Source organism: Falco biarmicus, chromosome 8 (genome assembly GCF_023638135.1).
Source record: "Falco biarmicus isolate bFalBia1 chromosome 8, bFalBia1.pri, whole genome shotgun sequence".
Lineage (NCBI taxonomy): Eukaryota > Metazoa > Chordata > Aves > Falconiformes > Falconidae > Falco > Falco biarmicus.
In genome coordinates this window covers 12,496,807-12,522,122 of record NC_079295.1, presented here as the reverse complement: position 1 = coordinate 12,522,122, position 25,316 = coordinate 12,496,807, and the positions used below count along the sequence as shown (strand labels likewise).

The window sequence follows — 25,316 nt, the reverse complement described above, 5'->3', positions numbered from 1 at the left end:
AGTCTCTTTCTTGCTTTCCAAAATCTGATTGTTAAAGTAGGGGTTCACAAGTGCACATTTGTGTTTTGTCAGTACATTTGTTCTACGGTTTATCTGTGAATTCAAGTGACATTTGGAGACTTTGTGGAGAGGCAGTTTACTTAAGTTATAGCAGAAAGATAAAATAGTCTATCCATGGTCTTAAGTACACAGGCAACTTGTGCATAGCGTAATCGGTATCTTAACATTTGTATTGGGCAGTAGTAATGGAATTTACAAAAAAGCGGCTGTAGATATAACAATTTTCTTGTGTCTTTCCAGGCCTACACCAGTGTTTCTAAAGCTTCACTTAGTCTTGCAGACCATAGAGAACTAGGAAAAATGATGAACACAATCATTTTCCACACAAAGATGGTGGATTCTTTAGTGGAGATGTTGGTTGAAACCTCAGATCTTTCTATATTTTGGTATGTTACTAACCTGACTGTAGAAGCTTTTTGGTTGGTTTGTCCTTGGAAGTGTAATTTTTAAATAGCAAAAGCTTTTTATTATTTATTGTTTGGTTGGTCCTTGAAAGTCTAATTTTTAAATAGCAAACTCTGTAGGAAGATAGAACAGTGGGAGAATCAATTAGTTTCATCAGAATTAGTTTGATAAAAGTATTTCTGAAGATCTGTCAGGAGAGATTCTTCAGGCAGTCACATAAATGATCTGGGGTCATTTGCAGATTTTGCTTTAATACTGTTCTGAAAAAGGTGCAAGTTTTTGCAGTGGCACACATCAGAATAAAAATACGATAATAGAGAGATGCAAATAAAATGCATAAGAAGCAAATGCAGAAACCAAACTTCTTTGAAAGCATGGTGCAGTTTTTGGTATAACTACAAATCTGACGCTAATACCACATTTGAATTGTGTGAAGTAGACTTTATTTGCAGCAAAATTATGTGTTCCATCTAAATGTCTATTTCTGATCAGTTTTTATAGTCGTGCTTTTGAGAAGATGTTTCAGCAGTGTTTGGAGCTTCCCTCTCAATCAAGATACTCGATTGCATTCCCACTGCTTTGTACTCATTTTATGAGCTGTACACATGAGCTGTGCCCAGAAGAGGTAATTTTTAAATATATTGTCTTAGTTATTTTCATATCTCATTTAAAGTAGGGAGGACTGGAGCTGAACACCACAAGAAGGCAATATAAGGTTGAGGCAGGAGAGCCTGGTAAAAAGGGAAGCAAAACAAGTGGATACCTTCTTATGTGATTCTTCACCCATGGATCTCAAAAACCTTTTCTGAAATGAGCAAGCATTATCACCTTTGCTTGAATGATCATTAGCAAACTCATGTGCAAAGGTTAGATGACTCTTCTGGGGTCGTTTAGGCTTAGATGCTAATAAACCCCATACGTCTGTTAAAACAGTGTTGTTTTCAAATGGTCTATAAACTCGTCGTTAGAAAAAGGAAATAGGAAGTTGGGAGTTCTCTATGGTTTGTTATAAATAGGGTTTATTCAGTAAGAATTTTTTTTTTAAAAGAAGATCTTAAATGAAATGGACGCTTTGTTAAAGGAAGTAGTTTGATTCTGAGGAAATTCTATTTTTTATTGTAATGAAATAGATCCTTCAGACCATTTCCTGTATGTCCACTGGAATTACTCTGGGGGTTAACTTGGCCAGTTTTGTATAGCGCTCATGAAAGTGTATTTTCATTCTTAACAGTGCTCATCTGAAACAATGAGATGAATAAGATCTATAGTAATACGCACAATGTGGGTTTTTCTTATTTAAACATTAAATCCTTTTCTGCTATACTTCCATCTTGATGTATGTCTATCATTATTTTCCATGTATACTTTGCTTTAAACAGTTGCAAATTATTTATACTAGACAACCATTTAAAAGTTTACAGGAAAGCTTCCCTTCAGGACAAGAGATGTCTTTTCAGAACAATTATAGTAACAGTGAGGAGTCAGTAGCCAAAGTCCACTGTACACTAGTTACTGTGAATTCAGCTGCAGCAAGCACAATTTGCTACATCCAGCAGAACTCTGAATTCAATATCTGAATTGTATGACTTAGTAACTATTATCATTTTGGAAAAATAACCCTCACTGTGCTGTGTACAATGTGTGGTAGTATGGCTGTTGGAAAATAAACATTAGTGGTGAAAGAAGGATTTCAGTGGGACAGAGGCTGTGCTTGTGCAGATCTAGTGACAAAGGACCTGAATCCAGAAATTAATGCAGCAGGGCTTCATTACTGGCTTTTTGCAGTGTATGAAGGACGCTGTTCTTTCTCTATAGTTTGAGCTGCATGCTTTTTTTCTCCTTGATTTAGTATTTGGTACAAATTAATGAAGAGGAGATTCACAGAAACTTTGAGTATTGGACACGTTAAAGGGGATTTGGTCCAAAATTAAGCATGAAAACCTACTTTTAAAAACCTTTTTTGCCTCCTACAGAAAATGTTTTGCAAATTGTAGTAAGCAAAAAATTTTTAATGATAATGTGCCATGTCACTGACTTGGGGGGGGGGGGGGGTGGGAACAACCCTGAAGCTGGTATTATTGAGGACTAACTGATTTATTTCTCACACCCTAATTACATGATTAGGTGAACTGCTGTCTGCAGTACCTTGTGTCTTCTGTGAATATTGTAGGACTATGGGAAACTGAAAATCAGACTTCTTTTTTTTCTTCTTCAACAGAGACATCATATTGGAGATCGTAGTCTTTCCTTGTGTAACATGTTCTTGGACGAAATGGCTAAGCAAGCTCGAAATCTTATCACAGACATTTGCACAGAACAGTGTACACTGAGTGATCAGGTGAGTGTTGTGTCTGTTTTAATTGGCCTTCAAGATTCTTTCTGTTCAACTTTCTGAATATTTATGGTTCTATTTACCGTTCACTTTATTTTTCTGTTCTCGAGTATTTTTCTGTTTATAAAATGGAAGGTGATTGAGGGAAAACTTTTTGATAGTAAAACCTTGTAGTTAGTAGTCAAAGGAAGAGCGTGTTACTTCTGTGATGGTCTCCACTTGGACCATAAGCTTGTTTTATCTCATAGCTGCTAGAAAGTTGTATTTTAATTTGGAGGGACTGTTTCTTTTTCTTACTAGTTGCTGCCAAAGCATTGTGCCAAAACCATCAGTCAAGCAGTGAACAAAAAGTCAAAGAAACAGACTGGAAAGAAAGGAGAACCTGAAAGGGAGAAACCAGGAGTAGAAAGCATGAGGAAAAACAGATTGGTTGTGACAAAGTAAGCCGCCTCTTCTGTTCCTTTCACCTTGAATCCCAAGTCAAAACATGTGTTGTACATATTGAATGCTTCTTGCTTAATTTATTTGAGTAGGTTTAATTGACTGTAAATACAACAGCTTTGTAGTTTGTGAGCGTATGATGCTCCTGTAGCTTGTATAGAGACTGAATTCTGTTACATAGAGCAATAGGAGGAACTTATATGTCTTGAATTTATGCCCTTTGCCATTTCCTTTCTGAGCAGAAAGAATCCCTGTGCTGCAGCTAGGTTTCCTGTATAGTCATAGTAATTGTTGTGGAAGTGAGGGTCCAAGGAGTGGATGCTATCTTCGATTCTGCCTTGCTTTAACACTTAACTAGGTAAAGTACAGGCTGGGCTGGAAGTTCTTGCTGCCAAAAGGCTGTTTGCTGTCTTCAGCTCCTGGGATGGAGTTGAGGGTCCAGTGCCTGTACTAGCTGGGGAAGGTTTCCTTGCTGGTGGCTATAGAAAAACTGAAAACACCAGCAAAGCGGTAACAAAACCAACAAACCCACCTGAAAGTGAAGAGGAGATTAATAAATATTGGTGTGTAAGAGATAATAGGGGAGGAAAAGGTAGGAGATAATCTGTTAGGATGGTTCGGAGGACAAGATGGTAGAGTGATAAAAGTATGACGAGGAAGGAAGCAAAGGAAAGGAAACAATAAGTGGTTAGTGTTGTGGCTGGGAGTACCTAAACACACACGCTGCTGAAGGGGAAGTGGTTTTGCTACAGTTGCAACAACCAAACATCAGAGAACGGTAAAGATTAAAGAAGTTGAGAGAAAAGAACTTGTAGCTTAAGATTCCCTCCCCTAATATTTTTTAAACTTTTAGTACCAGCTAGTAGCAAACATTACAAGTATTGCTTAGTTTGGGGGGGTGGGGGGGGAAGCTTAATAATAGACTGTTCTTTTTGAGGGAAAACTATATGTATTTTAATGTATTATGTATAAAAAAAAAAGTGTATATATCTCACATAGCTGTATGTGGTGCAGATCAGTAGGCAGTTGTAGGATGTGTTCTTGCCCGAAATACTGGTTTTCAAATAAGCTAGAAAACTTTTTTTGATAAAAGTCTCAAAGCAGAAAAATATAATGAAAGGAAGAGTTAGAGCTGTACCTGCTCTTGAGGTGTCTGCCATCCAGCGTGTGCTTTCTATGATAAATACATTGTTACATTAAATATTTTTCTCAATTTCTTGTTGCCTGTTCTTAAAGCCTGGACAAACTGCACACTGCACTTTCTGAGCTCTGCTTCTCAATCAATTACGTACCAAACATGGTGGTTTGGGAACACACATTTACCCCAAGAGAATATTTAACGTCTCACCTGGAAATCCGCTTTACCAAGTAAGAAATACTGTAAGGTCTTCATATACAAGATAAGTCTTTGCTGATTTGGTGTTGGAAGCATTGTATACTTATTACATAAAGCTAGTTTTTAAAGGTGGATTGCAAAACTCGTAAGTCATGACAGTGACTAAAATGACAAGTAAGTTACGTGTGCAGGCATACACAGTTGTTAGTTCCTATTTTAAAACAAAATATATTGAAATTCACATCACCTGTTTGACAGCCTGATCCTGCATTCCTAGTCCTGTGTATTTTGTAGGAGTTAGTGATGCCTACTTCTAGGCAGTTATGAAGACTGTCTTCCCACCATTCTTTTGCACAGTGCTGGATTGTTTCAAGTGTTTGAGTTTACTGGCTTGCTGGAAGGAAATCTAAAAATCTAGAACTCGAGACCTGACCAAGCCAACTGAGAAGATCCTACAGTTGCCCCTCCCCCTTTTTCTTAAAATAAAAAGTGTTGCCACTTAGTATTCCTGTCCTTACCTTGATCTTTCCGACATTATTTATAGAAATAGGCAAATGGCAGCTTCTGGAGAGGACTTCATACTAATGCGGCCAGCTATCCTAGTTGTATTTTATGCCAAGGATTACTAGTTACATATTTCAAGCAGTGTATAAAGACTTAATAAAGTTTTAATCATCAAGACATCTCGGGTCACTAGAGCACTCTGTCTTTCAAGTAAGACAAGGTGGCATAAAAATGAAGATAACTTCATGACTTTGCAAGTAGTCAGCTGTAATCTTCAAGTTTATGAATGTAGACCAGTGTTGGTTAGTTGTGCTTGCCTTTTTTTTTTCTTTTTTTTTTTCTTTTTTTTTTGTGGATTGGGCTGAAGCCACAGGCAGATGACTTTAGGAGACTGCTTTCCTTTTTCTTGCCTCAGTAATGAAATGAGAATTGTTAGCCAAACAGAATAAATGTTCTATTTACAATTGTTTTTCAGATATTTAAGTAGTGTTTCTTATAAAGGCTTGCAGGGTTTTTTTTTCAATAAAGTGTTAGCGTGTCAGTGTTAGGAGTTTTTTTGTTTACTGTTCTAACGCGCAATTTCATGTATGATTGGACTGGAGCATATTATGCCACTTAATCTTGTAGTAATAGCAATTTCAAATTGATTTGAAAACAAAAGAGAGACTGCCTCAGAAGTAAACTTGTGAAAGTAGACTTACTTACACATTTTGAAGCAACATCAAAAAGTTACTTAAGTTCGTGTTCTTCAGAATGACTTGTCCTGTTCACCTCTGGTGAAGGTAGTAATTTACTAGTTTGTTTGTTTGTTTAGGGGGTGGGGTGTGTTTGGCTTTTTTTGTTTGGCTTTTGTTCTGCCTTTGAAAGTTAGATACCACTGAGCTTAGCTCTGGAAGTCTGAGACCATTATAAGCCTAAAATGAGGTATTTGTTTACTAAGATGACTTTGTTTATTTTAAGGACCCCCAATACAGTTTGCTTGAGAGTTTGGTTTTAGTGACATGCTGGGTAAAGTCCATGTCCATTTATGTTAAAAGGGAATATACAGTCCTTTGTGCAGTTCTGATATAAATTAAAAGCTAGCCTGATGTACAGAACATCTGTTATTAGAAGCCTGGTTTTATTTATAGTGAGAATTTGAACAAATCAAAGTATGTCCTGCGATTTCTTGACTTTTTGATTCAAGATAGAAATCACTGTGTCAGCTAAAGGGAGACTTGTTTTTCATTAAGATGATTCTTATTTATTTACTTAACATACACCCAAATTTTTAAACTTGTGTATACAAGTATAACTGAAGCTTACTTTCCAAATGATATAAAAGTATTTTGTTTTATCTACTTAAAAGATAATTGCTGAGAGGTGTTAGCTGTTGAAAGCAGAGCTTCTGGTAACTTTCTTGAAAAGTTATTTAAACAGTTAAAATGTAACTTAAAAAAAAGTATGCTTTAGGAAGCTGCCTGTATTGCAGAAGAGAGGAGATCTTTCACGATAACACTGAGATTTATTATTTTTTTTTAATACTCTGAGCTGAGACAGAAGGAAGAGAGATTAAATGGTATGGTGTATGTCTTACAAAATTTATGCACCAAATACAGTAGGCACAGTTAATGTCACAAGGTAATCAGATGTGCTTTTACTCTCACACAGAGCAACACAAGGTAGACGTTTTCCTTTGAATATTTTTGTTCATACTTAATTGTATGATTATTTTTTAACAGATACTTCAAACTAAAACTGACAGCAACTTTGGCCAAAGAATTTTTGCCTTAGTTAATATGCTTTGAGCACTCCAATACATCAATTGCTCTTGCATTTCACATAAGTTTTGTTTTAAAATACTAGTATTAGTTTATTTACCAAAGTAGTAGTTACATAAGTCTTCCACATTGTGAATTGCTCTTACATATTGGCGGGGGGGGAGCTTGATTTTAGAAATGCTTGGTGAGTGTTCTTACCATCTTGTAAAACTTTTGCTGGCACCAGGAGTACAGTTGTCTTCGGCATCTAGAACTATTTCTAAAAGCGCAGGTGCAGTATGTGCATTGATTAGAGTTTAATACCTGCACACTGGAGAAGTACTCATTGAAAAGCTTTAAATATACAATCATATTCATAGCTGCACCTTTGTTTAATTTACTAATAAATGCAATTTGTTTCCAATTTCTTTTGTTTCTAAAAGGTCAATTGTTGGGATGACTATGTATAATCAAGCAACACAAGAGATTGCAAAACCTTCAGAGCTGTTAACCAGTGTAAGAGCCTATATGACAGTCCTCCAATCAATAGAAAATTATGTACAGATTGACATTACACGAGTATTTAACAATGTTCTGCTTCAGCAAACCCAGCATTTAGATAGTCATGGTGAGCCAACCATTACCAGTCTGTACACAAATTGGTGAGTAATTATATGAACATTTGTTACGAGTTTTTAATACTAGTTTTATTTAATGAAAAATCTCGAATTGGGGAGGTGAAGCTGTTTGAAATTTTTCTGAAGTTTCTGACTTCACAAGTTTGCTTCTCCCAATACTTGTTAAAAGCACTTTAAAGGTTTGCCTGTTACGAAATTCACTTTTTATGGGGGGAGGTGTAGAGTAAGATACAGATAACAGTTGAACTACGAAAGCAAAACTTTAGGCTTTGCTGTCACTTGTCACACAAGCATACTTCATCTGTATAGAGTATCTACAAATGTGTCTTTTAATTTAAAATTTTCCCTTTCTGATAAGGTATTTGGAAACTTTGCTACGACAAGTCAGCAATGGTCACATAGCCTATTTTCCAGCCATGAAGGCATTTGTGAATTTGCCTACAGAAAATGAATTGACGTTTAATGCTGAGGAGTACTCTGACATATCAGGTAAACTTTGATGTTTCTACTGAATGTTTGTGAGGGATAGTTATTGTATGCTTGGGTAATTGGAATAACAGCAATTCTTAGTGTTGTATTATAGATAGCATTTGTTAACCTTCAGTAGTATTCCAAGTACTTTTTATTTGTGCTGCCTCTGTGTCTTGAGAGCGCTGACTTTTCCTATTTTTGGTCAAGTAGGGTTATTTAAGCTACAGAGATAGGCTTATGATGTGTCCATGACCGCTGCTTTGGTTCTGTTACAACACAAGTTCTTGTATATAAAGTTTTACTTCGGGGTAAAATACTTAGGTAATTAAAACATCACTGCTAGGTACATGATGGGCATCAAATAACTGAAGAAGGAATGGTTGAAGTAGAACAGTTTGTTTTATTTCTCAGAAATGAGAGCCCTTTCTGAACTTCTGGGACCATATGGCATGAAGTTCCTAAGTGAAAGTCTGATGTGGCACATTTCTTCACAGGTTGCTGAGCTTAAGGTAACCCTGGGAAACTGGTGGGTGGGAACGCGGGTAGCTTTCTGTTTAAGCTTCCTTTAGGGTATTTGATAGCTGTGCTTCTGCATGCCATCTTTTTGAAACGACTTTATCAAACTAACTGATAAAGCTTTGAGTTTTACTCTTGTTTTGTAGTGTGTTTGCACATGTAGTATGTGTGTATGCTAGCAGCAGCTGAATGGGCAGGACTTTATGTAGGCTCTGTTGATTTGTATGTTAGGTACCCTAACTTAGGAGTCAGGTGTCTTTTAATCATCAGTGGGAGGAGAGATGTCTTCCAAGATCTCCAGGTGCTTGCAAAACGCTTACCCAAGTCTGACTCTTGAAACTTAGCATGAAAATCTCAGCTGTATCTTAGACATCTATAAGGACTTCATTACTTTACCATGTATGTTAGCATCTATTGTCGAGTTTACATGGATGGGAGACCCCTGGGCTTTTTTCTTTGTTAATTGCCTCATTTTTAGACATATCTTTCCCTCTGGCTGAACAGTATCCATTTATTTTAAATTTCTGTATTCTAATAAATAAACCTGATACAGCAACACAAACGATGAAGTTGTGCCATGAAAAAAAAATGTTGGGAATACGGGCACGTAAAGGAAGTTTGTTGCATGTATAGTCGAAACAATGAACAATGACGGGGAAGCACTTGGTGTTTATCTAATTAATTCTTTATGGAAAGAGGTTTTAATAAATTCAGTATTGTGTACTACTTTCTCAGGATAGTCATACTATTAAAATGTCACTGATTGGCATGTATTTGCTTTCCCTATGACTGACTTTTTTTCATGTAATTAATTTCCAAGTTTAATTTCAAGTTTTTATTACATCTCATAATTTTCAATTTATTTAACCACTGATTACAATAAGGAGGTTTTTGTAACTATTAACGTGTGCTACATTTTAAAAAATACTGAAGAGATCTAAGTAACTTTCACTTTTCTACGAGAAATTATTATTATTAGAATACCAGGCCTTTAAAAGTGTGTGGGTTTATTACATCCCATATTACAGTTTCAAAGATCTTGTTCTCTCTGTAAACACTGTGAATTTCAGTGCTGCTGAGTTGCTAGGATGTGTGATGCCCCGAAAGAGCTGAAGCCTTTTATTCAGTGCCACAGCTCAAGGAGAGGGGCTGCTCGGGCTTTCCAAGCTGCCACAAGAGCAAGCAGCATCCCTGACCTGAGTGGCCAGCTGGACAGGGTAATGGATTCCTTATGCCCATTCCAATCTGAGTTTTAGGATGAGGCTTTCCAGGTGAGAAAGCTATGATTTTAAGGCTAAATTATGTAACTCCTGGCTGTGCATAAAGTGATATCGTCACATTTCAAGTAAAACACAAAGCCAACGGGCAGATGTTTGTTGGTTGCTGCTCTATTTGTCCACTTACTGTGGAGTTGTTAAACATCCTCAAAATCAGCATGATTTATATTGTAGCTCTGTGTATTTTTTTTAAAAGCAGCTTTAAATTGTCTGAGATTTGTTGTTTTCTGATACTGTTAGGGATAAGCAGAACATAATGTAGATCCACATGCACATGACCACATATTTGGAGGAAAAAAATACAGTAATAAAAAGTTCATCTCTCTCTGGCTGAGATGCAGTTGGCTTAGCAAGAGAGCACTGAGAAACATCTGTGTTTGGGGGAAGGAAGCAACAAGAGGATAGAACGGGGAATTTATTGAAAGTAGGGTTCAACATGCTTGCTTCGCTTTTCGCAGTGGGACCAGGTGTTGGTTCTGTGTATGAAGTTTAAGTCTGGGGCAAGGAGGGGAAGTTTGCCTCATATAAGTAACTATTTGAACTGTATTCCAGCCTGTTCCTTTTAAATCTTAAACTAATATGCTGGTTATTTTTTGTAAAGCTGAAAGCTTGACTCAGTAACAATGTGCGTGGGCTATTGCCTTCCTGGAGAGCTTTGAGGGATTTAAATTAAAATGCCACACATCTGCCAAGTTCTGATGCATCACTTGGTTTAAAATTGCCCATCTTGATGTCAGTGGAAACCAGTCTTGCTTTGGCTTTTAGCATAGATGTATGTCTTGTGCGTCTATGCGTGTGTACATGGGCACACATTCTTGGAGGTGGTTAGTTTGCTGCGCGTTGTATAGCTTATTTCTTTCCGTGCTTCTCACTGAAGATAAGAAGAATGAAAGCAGGAAGGCTGAGTGGGTTATGGATAGACTTCAGCTTATTGAAATAGCATGACCATGAGACAATGTAATTGAATCTGAGAGGTCTAAGAGGTTGGGCAGATTTGCTTTGCATAGGGTACGTGACTAGGAGGCGGGAATAAAACACAGACCACCATTTATTTCATAGCAGCATTATAGTTTAAGGTGTGTTGGTTTTTCCTCCTCCTTTGGTCACAGGAGTATTTACTCTGAAATTTAATTTCCCTGCTTGCCAGTTGCTATGTCTTGCACTGTTTTCAGTGTGGGTTGAGGCAAAGTAAAACAACGTTATTAAAGCAGTTAGCAGAACTATCAAAGGTCAAATGTTCTCGGATCCTTAGCAGTAGGTTCCTGCAGATATGTCTCTTTAGATTTTATATCGTATATCTTAAATTACATTCCAGGCTTATAGTAGCCTAGATGTTTGCTGAAGTAGTTTTCCCTGCTCCCTCCTCATTGCTCCTTTTGTTTCTGCTGTCTGGTAATTAAGATGGATTGGAATGCATCTACTTGAATAATAAAACTGTTAATAATCACTTTGGAGGACCCAATCCAGAATATCTTGTTTTCTTCCATCTTCTTTCAGTTCTTTTCCATTTTGATATTCTTTAGTATACAAAGCACTGAATTAAGTCTTCTTTAAACAAAAGGACACAATTTCTTCATTTAATGTTCAGAAGCACGCAAGATAGCTACATTTTCTTAGCCACTGGTTGTCCTCTACCTAGAGATAATCATATTTTCCATTTCTGAAATAGGGTACTTGGCACTGAAACTGAAGAAGTATTTTTTTATAAGAATAAAAGTACCTATTTCTTGCTTGAAGAGAGTTTAAAAATATTGCTTGGCACAACGTAAGTTCCTCAGCTAGCAAAGAAACCCTTTTTGGATCTGACATTTTATAGATGTGATTATGCAATCTCTGTAATTTGAATTTAAATCTGATCTGTATTTGGAGAACGATTTCAGGAAAGTTTCTACATTTACCCTGATGCTACAAGTTGAATGTATGAGAGCTGTGACAAATTAGAAACAGATACACATTTTCTTTTCTTTGGTCAAACTGACATGAAAAATACTGCACTTGAGTTTAACTGTTTCAGGCTAAGGTGCTGGGACTTGAATGAATGTCTTTGTGTTTATTTTGTATTATAATGGAAAAAAATGTCAAGTCAACTGCACCGAGATATGACAATCTGACTTTTACACTCTTCTTTACATTTTTCAATTTTACAAACATTAAATTTCTAATCCTTACAGCATAACTAGTGGAAGGAGCAACCGAAACAAATAGATGACTTTGTGAATCTGCATTTTTATTGGTATACGTCTACTTACAAGAAGCTGAATAGCATGAGGAGCTGTTGTCTGGTTTTACTGAATTTCATTCTCTTGTTTTAAGAAGTTGTACACATTGCTGAATACAAAAATCACGTTCCAAGGGATATGTAATCCTCAGCTTTTTGATTCAGAGCTTGCTCTGGTGTAGAGTAGTGCGTGATGATAATACTGAACACAGGGGGTACATCTGTATTCCGTGACTTCAGTTGCCTCTTTGCTAGACTGAAATATCCTAAACCACGCATTTATCCTGCTAACATACCAAAATCTATAGCTGACCTGCATCCTTGCTGCTTTTTAGAAACTTGTGGTGGAGAACGTTGAAGTTTTAACACAAATGAGGACCAGCTTCGACAAGCCAGACCAGATGGCAGCACTCTTTAAAAGATTATCATGTGGGTAACTAGCAAGGTCCTACTAAAGATACAGAATTCTTTTTTAATTGTTGTTTTTCTAAAGAAAATGAGAAAAATTAATTTTTCTGTATTAAGTACACAGAAGCAGCAAAGTGTATGTGAGCTTGTATAAACTGATGCATCTTTTCAAAGTTTTCCAGTCTTTTCATGTACAGATAAAACGAGATTTCTGTGTTAATTAGTACATGGGCACTATAGTAGTGGTGAGCTTTGAGCATCTTTTCAGGGATGATAGTGCATAGCTATAACAGCAGTAACCCGCAGACCAGGTGCGTAGCTATAGAATACAAACCAGGCTTTTTTGACACATGTTTCTGGCTTGATTCCATCACAGTATAAATTATTTTATTTGGAAGGATTTTTACATGTATTTAACTTAAGTAATTATTTTTAATAAAAAATTATTAGAAAAATATATGCTTGGCCTCAAGAAAGCACAGTACTAGTGTTAACATCCAGTATTGTCAGCTGTATGTAATGGGGTTCATTCAATGAATGATTAACACTATAGTCTTCTGAAAATTAGCTCAGCTGTAAAAACCTGCTTAACACTGCATATTTTGGCTCTTTGAAGGAATGTCATTGTTTCAGTACCTCGCATTTTTCAGTATTTTATTAAAATTTTTTTTCTCTTTTTTGAAGAATTGAGCTTGTAAACATCAACACGTTCTTGTTCACTATTGTTCTTGTTTCTGTTCAGCCGTTGACAGTGTTTTGAAGAGAATGACGATTATTGGTGTTATCTTGTCTTTTCGGTCGTTGGCACAGGAAGCACTTAGAGATGTAAGAAATGACTGCATATGTTCCGAATATTTTCATTGTATTTAATGGAATAATAGGGTGTTTGAAGTTTCACTATTTAGGAATGCTACTGCTTAAAAGGTTAGCATGTAGGTAAAATGGCAATGAACTGAACATTGAATTGCAAGGTGTGGGTGGGGAAATCTACTTTTTAAATAGTGTTCAGAGAAATGTTACATAAAAATACAGATTTTAGTTTGAGCATGCCTCTCAGTGTTTTCTGTGTTTAGTACATTTTAAAAGCTTTCATTTCACTTGATTGCAGACAGCTTGATTTTATGTTTATTAGGCTTTAATGTCTTAAATCAACAAAAAATTCATATGTATAAAATAAAAACTCATTTTTAAAAAATCATTAACTCTGGTAGAATAATGATAGTGTCTCATTTATCTTTTACAGGGGAAGTATTTTTTCTTAGTTTGTATGTGTTTGTGTCTCTTAGGTCTTATCCTACCACATTCCTTTCCTTGTAAGTTCCATCGAGGACTTTAAAGATCACATTCCAAGAGAGACTGACATGAAGGTAATGTTTGGCCCAAAGGGTGATAGAGTAATTTTGGAGCTTACTGAAAATATGTACGGGGCAAGACTTTAACGCTTAGTGTGACAAATCCAGACACAAAGAAAACGATGGGGTTTTTTTTCAAACAGTTAAGTAGTTGTGCATCTGCAGCCTCCTAATGTTCTGGGGAAAAAAATCAACCAGCACAAGTGTCTGTTTGCCAGTGATCACATTTGATCTTTCATGGAAAGAAAGAACAGAATGTTGAAACACGCCTAAGAGATAAAGGGAAGAATACTGAGCTGCTTCGTAGTGTGAGCAGTGTAACTGATACAACTAAATGTTTGAAGGACTCTGTGTATAGGTGGAGCTCTATGCATGTAATAGCTGCAAGTCTGATTTTTCTCTTAAATTGAAAATTCTTGTGAACTCATTGTCTGAAATGTCTGCTTCTGAATAGTAGTAGGTTTCCATCCAAAAACCTGTATTAGTACATCACATGGCTTCTGGATATGTATGCACAGTAGCTACAGCCTAGCTGTTTTTTTAATCTCTTATTGCAGCTCAGAGCCTGTGAAGGTTTGCAGGCTTTTTACTGGTATTGTGGCAATTTGATTTACAGAAAACGTGTGGTGGAATATGCACTGTGCAAATCTTGATTCACTTTTACAGAAACAATTTTTAGAGGTATGCTCTTGAGCATCAAGTATGGCTTTAGAGGGCCAGAATATGATGTTATTCCTGAACTTGAAGTTTACATTTTGCCATTTACTCTTGAGGAATGAAGTTCTGTTGTGTATGAAGATTCACTAAATAAAAAAACATCTTTCTCCATTTTAAAAGTTCAGAGTCCATTATGGTGGGCCTCGTGATTTCAGAAGACACAGTTTAGCAGTCTTGTCTGGAAATGAGTCAGAGGTTGCATGAAGAATATAAGTTACTGAAATTTCACGCATATGCTGTTGCACTCCAGAATATAATCACGTGGTCTTTGAAACTTGCAATGCTGATAAACCAGCCGTTAATGTTTGATGTCCCTCAAAACACTGGAAGTTCATGCCACAATAGAGGAATTCTGTGGAAATGCTATAGAAAATTAACTTGGATAATACTTTTTCATGATAAAAATTATATCAAAATAGTGCAAGTTGCTTTTGCACTACTCAAGAAAAGCCTTTCTAACATAGTTACAGATAAAATCATTGATTACCAAAGGATCATGTTCCATTATTGAACTTGCACGCAGAAGAGATGAGAAGGGAAATTCACCACTTGCTTTTCTTGAGCTTTTCAGAAAGCATCTTATGCCCTCTGCTATCAAAGGGGCACTGAAAAATAGGGTGGGATAAAGGCTGCAACAGTGATCATTGAAGATAGTGTTTTACCATTGTTATTTTCTAAGCTGATTAGAACAGATAATTTTAAACAGTGAACTCATTTGTGTCAGCAGGTACAAGAAAGCATAGTACTTGCTGCTGCTCCTCTTCTGGAAGTCGCTGGAGTAATTTACAGTCGCAGGAGTAATTGGATGGCATAAAAAACCTATCTACTGCTAAATAAAACCATGCTGAGGACCGTTCTCTGGCTCATGCTGCATAGCACCACCTAGTTGCCTTTGCTTTGCATAATGTTTGGCTGTTGGCCTTCTCTGGGTCTGCTCTACTTCTGCTGCGGTTCTTAAATATACCTATTTTGTGTGGATTTTTTTTCTAGTTCCAAGTGTCTGAGATAAAGTCTTAAGTGCTGTGGTGCAGTCTACCATGCTGGTGCTCACATGATACCATCTGTAGAGGTCACATCTTGTGGTGTGGCGTGGTGCTATGTAGGCTTGTTGGAGAGTACATAGCGTGCCTGAATGATGTTGGAGGACTATGTGTGGAGAAGGAGCCAGACCTGTGGAGTCTTGTCCATGGTGCCTACTGAGAATACTGGGAACTGACATGTGCTGCCCTGCAGCTTTGCCAGATCTTTGTCTTGAAAATAGCTTCTTGGAAGTGCCAGAACTGTGCTGTGAGCCTGCTAACAATTAAACCCTGTGGACAATCAACAGCTCATTGTCTGAGTTTTCTTCTGGCCTTGTCACATACAGCAGTACAATTATAGGCAACAAAGGTTTCTTTTGGAACCTTTTGGGTTTTTTTTCTTTAATGAAGGAGTGTCAACAGACAAATCTTTACCAGGCTTTGTACAATGGATTGGGACAATTGTCCAATTGGGGATATTTTAGGACATAGTAACATGGTAATTTCCTATGTACTGAATTTAGCAAGCAAAGCATAAATAGTTTTAAAGCTGTTGATGAAATAAATACTTGTAATGAAATGCTGGTTTTATTTTGGTATCCCTGAAACTTACAGTTTGGGGTGCTTAGCAAAATGGGGATTTCATCTCCTTCAATTTGGTTATTTTTAATATTGAGTTGTTGGGATGTCTACACAGGCTTTTAGAAGGAGTCTTGCATTTGTTCCGCCATTGTTCCTTGACAGTTTGCTGTGGTCCAGATCCTGTCCAGATGCTATGGAATTCTTTTAATGCAGGACTGTATTTGAGCTAATACCATGTGCCCTTCTGACAGCATAGCACTATGCAAACAACATTGTATGTTTTTCAGATCACAACTTGCCTTCAGGTAGCTAGGCTGGAGCACATAAATAAGGATAGTCTGCACAACATCCCCTACATGCAGCTGACCAATTGTATGTCAGAATTTATGGGCAAAGCATAAACCTTCTCAAATATTAATGGTAGTAAGACATACTGCTACCGTTTCCCATAGTCCTTTGTATTTGGTCTAAACCTGCTTTTGCAGAGGTTAATCGGAACTACAGCTTTAGATATTTTGTCCAAGACACATATTGGGGAAAGGGAGAATTGCAGTGAACATTGGTTAACGGCAATAAAAGATACAGCATGGGACAGGCTGGAAAATGGAGTATATTTCAAGGTGTTCTTAGTTCCTTCAAGCATTCGGGCCACTTTAGACTCTAAGTCTTGGCACTTGGAATCATTGGACACTGAATCTGTGTCAGATCTGAATATTCTAAGATTTCTTTTCTGTCTTGCTCTATTTCACCAGATTGTGACTTTTGGCTTTTGTCTAAAAATGCTGTATTTGCAGATGTTAGCTGATACTTTAGATCTGGTAGAGAAAATCTGTTAGTTTCTTTTGAACAGTAAAGATAGATGTAGAAACTGCTAATTGGAAGTCAGGATGTTTGCTTTGGAGGTAACATATAAAAATACACAAGCTTTGTTTGGCTTGACAAAAAGAAATTATAATCTAGCACACAAAGTACTGACCCAGCTGTCCATTGTAGATTAGAAACAAACAAAATCTAGTCTCTCTATCTTGTTTTAGCCAAGTCTCTGACATTCCATAGTGCCTCTAACTTTAATACGAACATTTCAAATGTGACAGCAAAACTGTGCTTCATCATGTTTACACAAAAACATTCAATGTTGTCCTTTTTTGTAATGATCTTTCTTCTGGTCCTCAGGTGGCAATGAATGTATATGAACTGTCATCAGCTGCTGGATTGCCTTGTGAGATCGATCCTGCGTTGGTCGTAGCACTGTCTTCCCAAAAATCGGGTAAGACGTTCCAACTTAAAAAGTAGAAGTGTTAACAATAAAAAAATAAATGCACCCAGGCGTAGAAATATTTAAAGTGCTAGGAGGAAACTTGAGTCCTTGGTATTCCTTCGATGAACTTTATAAATGGCACAAGAACATGAATTATTTGTGCCTGCTGCCTACTGATGTGTCAGCTTGAGAATCTCTTCAACCACAAAAGAATTAACTTGTTGACCTAGAAAAGGGTAACGAGTAGATGTTGAAGGAGTTTAATAGCTAACAGTAAAAACTGCTGTCATTGAAGAACAATGGAAATAGAACTCCTGTTGTGAACAGTTGTGGTCGTGATCAGTTCTGTTGTACAGGTCTGTAACAACTCTGTCATGTAAGTAGGCATTAGGAGCTGAAATGCCAGCTGAGTGCACTTCATGAATTTCACATTACCGGTGTTACTGGTGCGTTATGCAAGTGTTAACATGGAGTTTACAAGCAGAAACATAGTAAAATAAACATGTTTAATGTTCTAACATGTGTAGTGCTTCCTACTTGCTTTAAAGCACCACTGTCTGAGCTTTTCAGTTCTGTTTACTCTGGCAGGTTCAAAGGCATGAAATCAGACTCCAGTGCTTTTTTGACAGTTGTCAGCTTTTTTCCCCTATCTTCCTTGCAGAGAACTTTATTGGGTTTTTTTTCCCCAATTGGGGTCGTGCATAGTTAATGTTATAATCAGATTGTGAATATTTTAAATGTTACCTAAGTTGATGGGGTTTGTTTTAATGCTAGTTTTTTGGGGAGGGGGAAATAAAGCTAATTCCAAGGGACATTTTAATGTTCAGACTTATGTGTCAAGCCTTAAAAAAAAAAAAAAGTATATTTGGTTTATATACATTATATGTATCATATATGTAGATACATCTTTGGAATGATAGCTAGTATCTGAAATGCCATTTTAAATACGTTATTTTCGTTGTGGTGCAGCTGTGAAATGTTTAACCTGGCTGAACAGGACAGGGCATTTCTGTGTATTTTAATGATTGATTATGATCTTGTATTTTGATTTTTACCTTTGTAGTTTGAAGTATTTTGCTTTTAGTAATTCACTTTGCACAGATATAAATACTGTATTTCACCAACTGTTGACTTTGTTTTCCAACTAATCTTACACTAATATATGGTGATGCTGCTGGTTTTGAAAACACAAAAGTTTTAGTCTGAGCTGAGGGAAGTGTACGTCACTTTCTGCCCATCTACCAAAGGGAGAGTACCGGAGGAGCTCTCCTCACCTCAGAGCAATGACTGGATTTGCATCAGCATGAAGAAATACTATTCTGCCCAGCATATTGATGTCTTAGTAACTAAATGGTTAGAAGCAATAGGGTGGCAGCAGCTTGACTTCCTTCTTGTAGATAACAAACTGGACATTTTGAAGCCCCACTCTGTCTTTTGGCGAGGCTGAGATAATATTCCTCCTTTCACATGCAAACATTGAGTTTGGGTTTGTTGGGTTTAAACATCATTGGGTCAAACATTTTACATTCTTAACTACCCTGTAGTTGAAAGGAAACATTTCAAGATTACTTCTTTTTAATTAAAGAACTGTATTGTTTTTGTTTTTAGAAAATATTAGTCCAGAAGAAGAATATAAAATTGCTTGCCTTCTCATGGTCTTCGTGGCAGTCTCCTTGCCGACTTTGGCTAGTAATGTGATGTCTCAGTATAGCCCTGCCATCGAAGGTAATGTAAAGTCAGTGAAGTATTTCCTGTGAATGCTTTATTTATAATTGTCCTGGTAGATTGTTGATGACATTTGCTTTAAAGATTTAATTACACTTTGTAATGAACAAAATTTAGAAATCAGTTGGCCCTAATCCAGGAAGGTTCTTCTGAAAGTTACTTTAAAAAACATTCACTTAACTCATTTGGGAAACCTTTCTATGAAAAATGAGTCTTCTACTTGAGATTTCAGGAACAGTTCAGATGCTGTAGGGGGCAATGTCGTCCTAATGTGTGGAACTGCTAGAGCATACATTCCGCATTAAGTAGTGTGACACTTACTATGTAATCCTATAGATGTTTTAGTAATCTTCACATTGGCTTTGGGACAGTCATACAAGGTGTCTTTTCTATAGTTAATATGCTTTTCATATTACTAACCATAAAATTCTGAATATAGAATGCAGAAGACATAAGCTGTGAACAAATTACATCCCACATAGTAGTTCAGCTTTCTTATTTCAAAAAACAAACAAACAAAACCCCCAAACCACCCAAACCTCTTCGCCTCAAGGAAATTCTTTGCATGTAGTCCACACAAAAAAAAAAGTTCTTGCAGGCAAAATTGAGAAAAACATGATTGACGAAACTGTTCTAACACATACAAAAGTCACCTTTCAGCTGTTCAAGCTTTTTCCTTTGTGATATATAGCATGGCTCACATAAAAGACCATATTTATTCTGCATCCATTTACTGGGTACAGCATGGTTTTTCTATTTTTTTAAAAGTTGCATTATTTTTAATCAGTTCAAGATTTAACTCACAAAGAATGTCTAAACTGACTTCTGAAAATTTAAAGTACCAGGAAAAGACCAAAAATTCTGAAAGCCTTCTGTATCACTTATTGTAGTATGCAAATCACATTTCTTGAGAGACAGGAGGTTGTTGTTTTAAATGACGTTAATTATTGTTTTCTTCAGTTTTGAGAGATTAAAGATCTGTTAACTCTAGTTTCATTTTAAATATCATGTAGCCTTTTGCCAACTGTGAAAAAGTTGGATAAATCTGTGACGAGTAGAACTTGAACATTGATTTGAAAAGTTAGAGGTTTTAAAGTTAACAGCTTTATCTGATGAGTAGGGAGAACAATCAGTAACCTGCAGAGTTGTTTTAAGTCATCTGCACTCATAGTATTTCTATTGGTTTTTGTGAGCTTTTTCAAGGTTGTGATGGCTGAGTGAAAATCTCAGAATATAGGCAAGAGCAGGGAATATTAAGTGGGGTGAGTGAGTGACAAAGGTAGAAACTTGCTTGTTAAAGGACTATCAGGTTGATTCTCTTAAATCAGTCCAAATGAACTTGCTTATGTGTGTTTAAAACCACATCTCTTAAATATTACTTGTTTATTCATAAGAGAAATCCTCTGGAAGCACTTTGCTATCGGTTTCTCCTTCACAAGCATCTTGCCTACTGTAGAGTCTCAAAACTTGCACTATTTGCCAGTGGGGCAGTACTAAAAGTTTCTAACAGTGATTATATTTTCACATTCACCCCTCTGCAAATTTATTTCTAAGAATGTGATTTTCCTAAAAATTAGCTAGAGGTTCTCCAGCAGGTTAGAGCTTTTGCAGTTTGCCTTCCTTGAACTCTCCTCTCTTCCAAGGACCCTCTTAGTCCTCAGGTTCTTAGCAGGCTGAAACAACAGGTAGTTCTTACCTTCTGCCCATTTTGTATCGTAGCTTAAATATTCCAGTTTCTGTGATTTCATTTACATTCAGTAACTTAACATGCAGTCAGGCAAAGCCTTGTTTCAAAGTGGGTCCTTGAAGTAGTAAGTACAGTTAATAAGATCTCATGAAATTGTGACTGGAGAGAAGTTACATCTAGAACTCAAATATGCCCGTATTAGGAGTTGCTACAGATGTTGAGATGTGACCTCTGTATTATGTAGCTCTTTACTGAGTGGGCTATTTTTTATTGAGAGGAAAAGTGTCTGGCAAAAGGAATACATAAAATGTATTCACTCTGCAAAAATGACTGAACAAACAGTAGACCTTGTCAGTCCTGCCTTCCTTGCTGCTTGTTTTCTGCCCTTATTGTAGAACGTCTGGCTTTAGGCACTTGATATAGATGCTATTTCCAGAATGAGAACGTAACAAATGCTGCTTTTTATGAAGTAAATTCCCTGGACAAATCCTGAATGTGTCCATCAACAAGTCACAGATCTGAAGGAGTTTCAGCTTTCGAATCTGGCAAGATATACCTCCCAAATACAGACAGTTCTTGGACAGCTTTAGCAGTGTCTGCATTCTCTCTGCCTACTTCACAATCAAGCCCATTTCTTCCCCTGGCTCCGGATAAAGGCTCAGACTCTGACAACCTTTACTTTTTTCCCAGTAAGAAATCTGAATGGCTAGAGGAATAATCTGTGGTCCAGAGGCTAGAATAGAACACTGGTCTGCAAGAGACATAGCCTTTTCTAAATACTTGAGACCTGTTGCGGACTGGAAGACAACAGTTCCTCAGTTTAATTCCTTTGCTAATGCTTTTTCTACAGTCTTTGAGGTATAAAAATTAAGTAACTTCAAAAAATCAAGCCACTTCAAAACCAAATATAAATTTCAGTCAGCAGAATTAAGCAGAACAGATGTTCTTAACTGATGTTCAAGAAAAGTAGTGATCTAGGGGGGTTTTTTGGTTGTTGTTTATTTTTGTTTGTGGGGTTTTGTTGGGGTTTTTTTGACCAGCATATTCAGGCAGCAGTAGTTAGTTTAAAAATAGGAGACAGAGTGGGAGTATCAGCTCTGGGGGGCCTGCCGGTGGAGATCTACAGGGTTCTTCGCTGGGACCTCCTAGTGAGCGTATTCATAGACCGGCTGGAAGGGGGACTGAAGAGTGAAGTGATAAAATTTTCATATCATGTAAAGTTCTTGAGGGGGTATTAGAGGAGTGAAGAGCTGCAGATACTATGACACTGAGTAAACCAGGCAATAAAATAGATAGGTATAATTCTTTTTAAGTAACAATACTGATAACGCATGGGGAAAAACATCAGTTTTTCTCATGTAGAGTGATGGGGTCTAGCTGACCTCACTGACTTCAAGCATGATCTTGAACTTATGATAAATGACTGAATGAAAAAAAGAAAAAAAGAAAAAAAAAAAAAAAAGCTCGGTGCTCAGCAGTGGTCAAAAAGAATTGGTAAGAATCAGCAGTTTTTACATGCTTGAATACTTTTTGACTCCTTCAGAGACCACCTCCTTTTCATATGCTAGCATTTTCCCAAGATACTTGCCCAGGTGTCTATCAATTTTGTTTTAAAGCGGTAGATTTGGCTTAATTTGCAAAGAGATACCAGGCTTACGGAGGGGCAGTTCTTCTGTTCTCTTTGAAAATTAGTGTCATTTAATCACCATGCAGGCCTTTGAAGCCTGGGTGAATTTTAAGCAAGATACATATGGCAGTTGGTAGTTCAACAGTTCTGTTCTTGAGTTCCTGTAGATCTCTTGGGTGAATGCTGTCTGAGTGTGACTCCTCGTTCATTTACGCAGACGGGAGAAAAATAGCCAATTAGCTTGAAAAAAACTGCTTGCACGTGTCTTTTTAGCCTAGCCAAGCAGTAATACTGTCAAGCTCTGGAGAGACCAATTAAACTTTCAATATATTCTTTTTCCTTCTTTCTAAAAGCCATGGGGATCTCTGAGGTTGTTGTGAGAACTACGGCATTCAGAAGGGAGATAGCTACTTCTGGTGGCTTTCCTGATACCAGGTTCAATGTGAAAGAGTACTTTGCTCCTGTTGTGTAAGACGCTGAAAGTTTCTCTTTCATAGTGACAAGTCTTTTTTTACTCTTTGGTGATATTTTCCAAAGACTACTGTCATTATCAAACATGATGCTGAGGTAATTTGTATATGTTTTTGTTTAGGGCATTGCAACAACATCCATTGCTTGGCAAAAGCTATCAACCAGATTGCTGCAGCTTTATTTACCATCCACAAGGGAAGCATTGAAGACCGTCTTAAAGAATTTTTGGCCGTATGTATAACTCGATTTCTAGAGCTGCTCTCTCTAAAAAGAGGGGAGCTCTCACCTGCTGACGCCCCTTAGTCGGTTTGATACATAGTCTAGCTCGCACCGTGCTGTCATGAAACTACCAATGTGTTTGCCATTGCAAGTGTTACCTTTACAGTGGCAATCAGCCATGAGTAATCTTAATCACAAGGGTATCCTACAAAGATTTAGATTAGTATGGGTGAGTACTGATTAACCAACATTTATTCCAATAGCAATATTGCTTCGCAATGCTTGTAATGTAAATAAAAAATACAGACTACAGAGAAACTAAAGTTACTGTATAATAATGTGGTGTTGATTTTGATTAGGAGAAAATCAGCTGTGGACAAGTTACTTTTTGAAGTCTAGCAATAGGTTAAAAGTTTGTGTCTTAACAAGAAAAACATTGGTTGACTTCAGGTAATATTTTCAAGTTCAGGTAGAAAGTGTAGTATTAATTTGGGATGCAATGCCATTATTTCCTATAAATCTGGTTTTGGTGCACAAGAGAGAAAAGCATTATTGTTAATACAGGTCTATATGTTGATTAAATTCAGTAGTAGTTCTTTAGCAATCGTCAGCTCTGTGCGATGTTGGAACGTAACAGTAGCAAGTCGGTACAAGTGTCAGGGTTTTTTCAGTAGAATCTTTAGTATTATAGCACATACCATCTCTTACGCTGTGTGGCCCATGACTGGAAGAAGAAATGTGCAATGCATATAAAAATCAAGATTTTTGTCTAGCAGGCTTTTTCCCCATAACGTGTTGGACTCTTTATTTTACTTTTTCAAAGAAGGAAACTCCAGAGTGGCTTTTGACTTGTAACTTTTGACGTGTCTGCCCTTCTTAGACAGTAACTCTGTGATAGCAGTGTGGTACAGGGATATTTGGGAGGTGGAATTTTTGTGCTTCAGAGTAGTTTGAAGATCAAAGCTGCTGATATCCTTAGTGGTGCTTAGAGAAAAATCAAAAGCCCTTAGGTGGTGGTGATGTGTATTAAATGCATTTTGGTGTACTGCCTGATTAGAAATAGAATTTTTAAGTGACTCTTAATTAGCCAGAACTTGAAGGTAAAGGCTAAAACAGCAGCTTCACTTTAGTTTTTAAAAATTACTGCTGATTTTGAGTGATTCTTGATTTTTGCTGTTTGGCCTGGAAATATGAAAAAAATATCCCCTCCTTCCTTATTCTAGGTACCTCACACACTTATGGGAGTGGGATAATGGTAACTTTCTGTAACTAGAAGTCCACAGAAAGAATTTTTTTTTTTCCCCCCCCACTTCTGGAAATTCATTGCATTTTGTAAAACAGAAAAAAAACTTCGGCCGTTGACCTTGTCTAATGCAACTGCTGGTTGTAAAAGATGAAAGAGAAATGGTTGTGTCAAGTTGCATACATTTGACAAGTGAAGGAAACCAGTATAGTTTCATGTGATAAAAACTCTTTTGGTATGAGGTTTGCATTTTTTCCAGTGTTTACGAACTGGTTTCAGACCACTACTTTTACTGCACAGACCATGACTTGGTGGTTCAGGTATTTTGTTAATCTATCTTTTCTAACACCTTTTACATATCACTGTTAGTCTGAAAGAAAGACATTTTTCTCAAGAAGAAAATGTGCTGCTGGAGGTGATCTGCTTTCCTGTCAAAGTTAATTAAATATGGGAAAAAGTTCCTAGGTTATTTAATACTGATTAGTATGTAGTAAGATTCTTTTGAAGTATGCGTAGTCACTTTATATTACAAATTGATTCATGACAGAGTTTGTTCAAGAAGAATGTTGATTTAGATTTTTTAAGTTAGTATTTTAAGTTAAAATCCATTTCTGATAAATGTGGTTTAGGCATGATGATTGTACATCTGAAAGTTGAATGGAGTTTTTTTCAGATTTTTGTAAGGCATGAAAACACGGGTTATCAATGCATCTTCAAATTAAATATTTTACTGCATTCTGTCATCCTGAGCTTGTAAATACCCAAGTATGTGTTGGAAATTTCTAAGATATCTTCTAAAACTTGTATTGTAGGAGTGCTCACGGTCTGATAAAATAATATTAATTTACATGTAGGATGACATTTCTTCAATTAAAAATGTATATTAGGAAGTAAAACTACTTCTATTGCAAAATCGTTATAACTTCAAACAATAAAAAGTTCAATCACTTTAAATCTTCCAACAAAAATGCAGTAAGCTTATATGCATTTTGGGAAGCACAGAGGAGAAGTGAGATCTTGATCCTGTGGGAGTTCTGTCATTAATTTCAGTAGACTTTATAATGGTGAACC

General features: G+C 36.7%; 1 protein-coding gene across 4 annotated transcripts in view; it reads left to right on the top strand.

Annotated features, from left to right (window-relative positions):
- NCKAP1 (NCK associated protein 1) overlaps window positions 1-25,316 on the top strand; it is a 61,154-nt gene that overhangs the window by 33,889 nt on the left and 1,949 nt on the right. For all 4 annotated transcript variants that reach the window (XM_056348919.1, XM_056348922.1, XM_056348920.1 and 1 more), the window contains 14 exons: window positions 301-446; window positions 958-1,090; window positions 2,684-2,803; window positions 3,098-3,237; window positions 4,475-4,606; window positions 7,261-7,479; window positions 7,814-7,944; window positions 8,338-8,435; window positions 12,273-12,366; window positions 13,088-13,170; window positions 13,632-13,712; window positions 17,189-17,282; window positions 18,882-18,998; window positions 22,905-23,014. In XM_056348919.1, coding sequence (XP_056204894.1) covers window positions 301-446; window positions 958-1,090; window positions 2,684-2,803; window positions 3,098-3,237; window positions 4,475-4,606; window positions 7,261-7,479; window positions 7,814-7,944; window positions 8,338-8,435; window positions 12,273-12,366; window positions 13,088-13,170; window positions 13,632-13,712; window positions 17,189-17,282; window positions 18,882-18,998; window positions 22,905-23,014 — 1,698 coding nt within the window. The remainder of the gene's footprint in view (window positions 1-300; window positions 447-957; window positions 1,091-2,683; window positions 2,804-3,097; window positions 3,238-4,474; window positions 4,607-7,260; window positions 7,480-7,813; window positions 7,945-8,337; window positions 8,436-12,272; window positions 12,367-13,087; window positions 13,171-13,631; window positions 13,713-17,188; window positions 17,283-18,881; window positions 18,999-22,904; window positions 23,015-25,316) is intronic.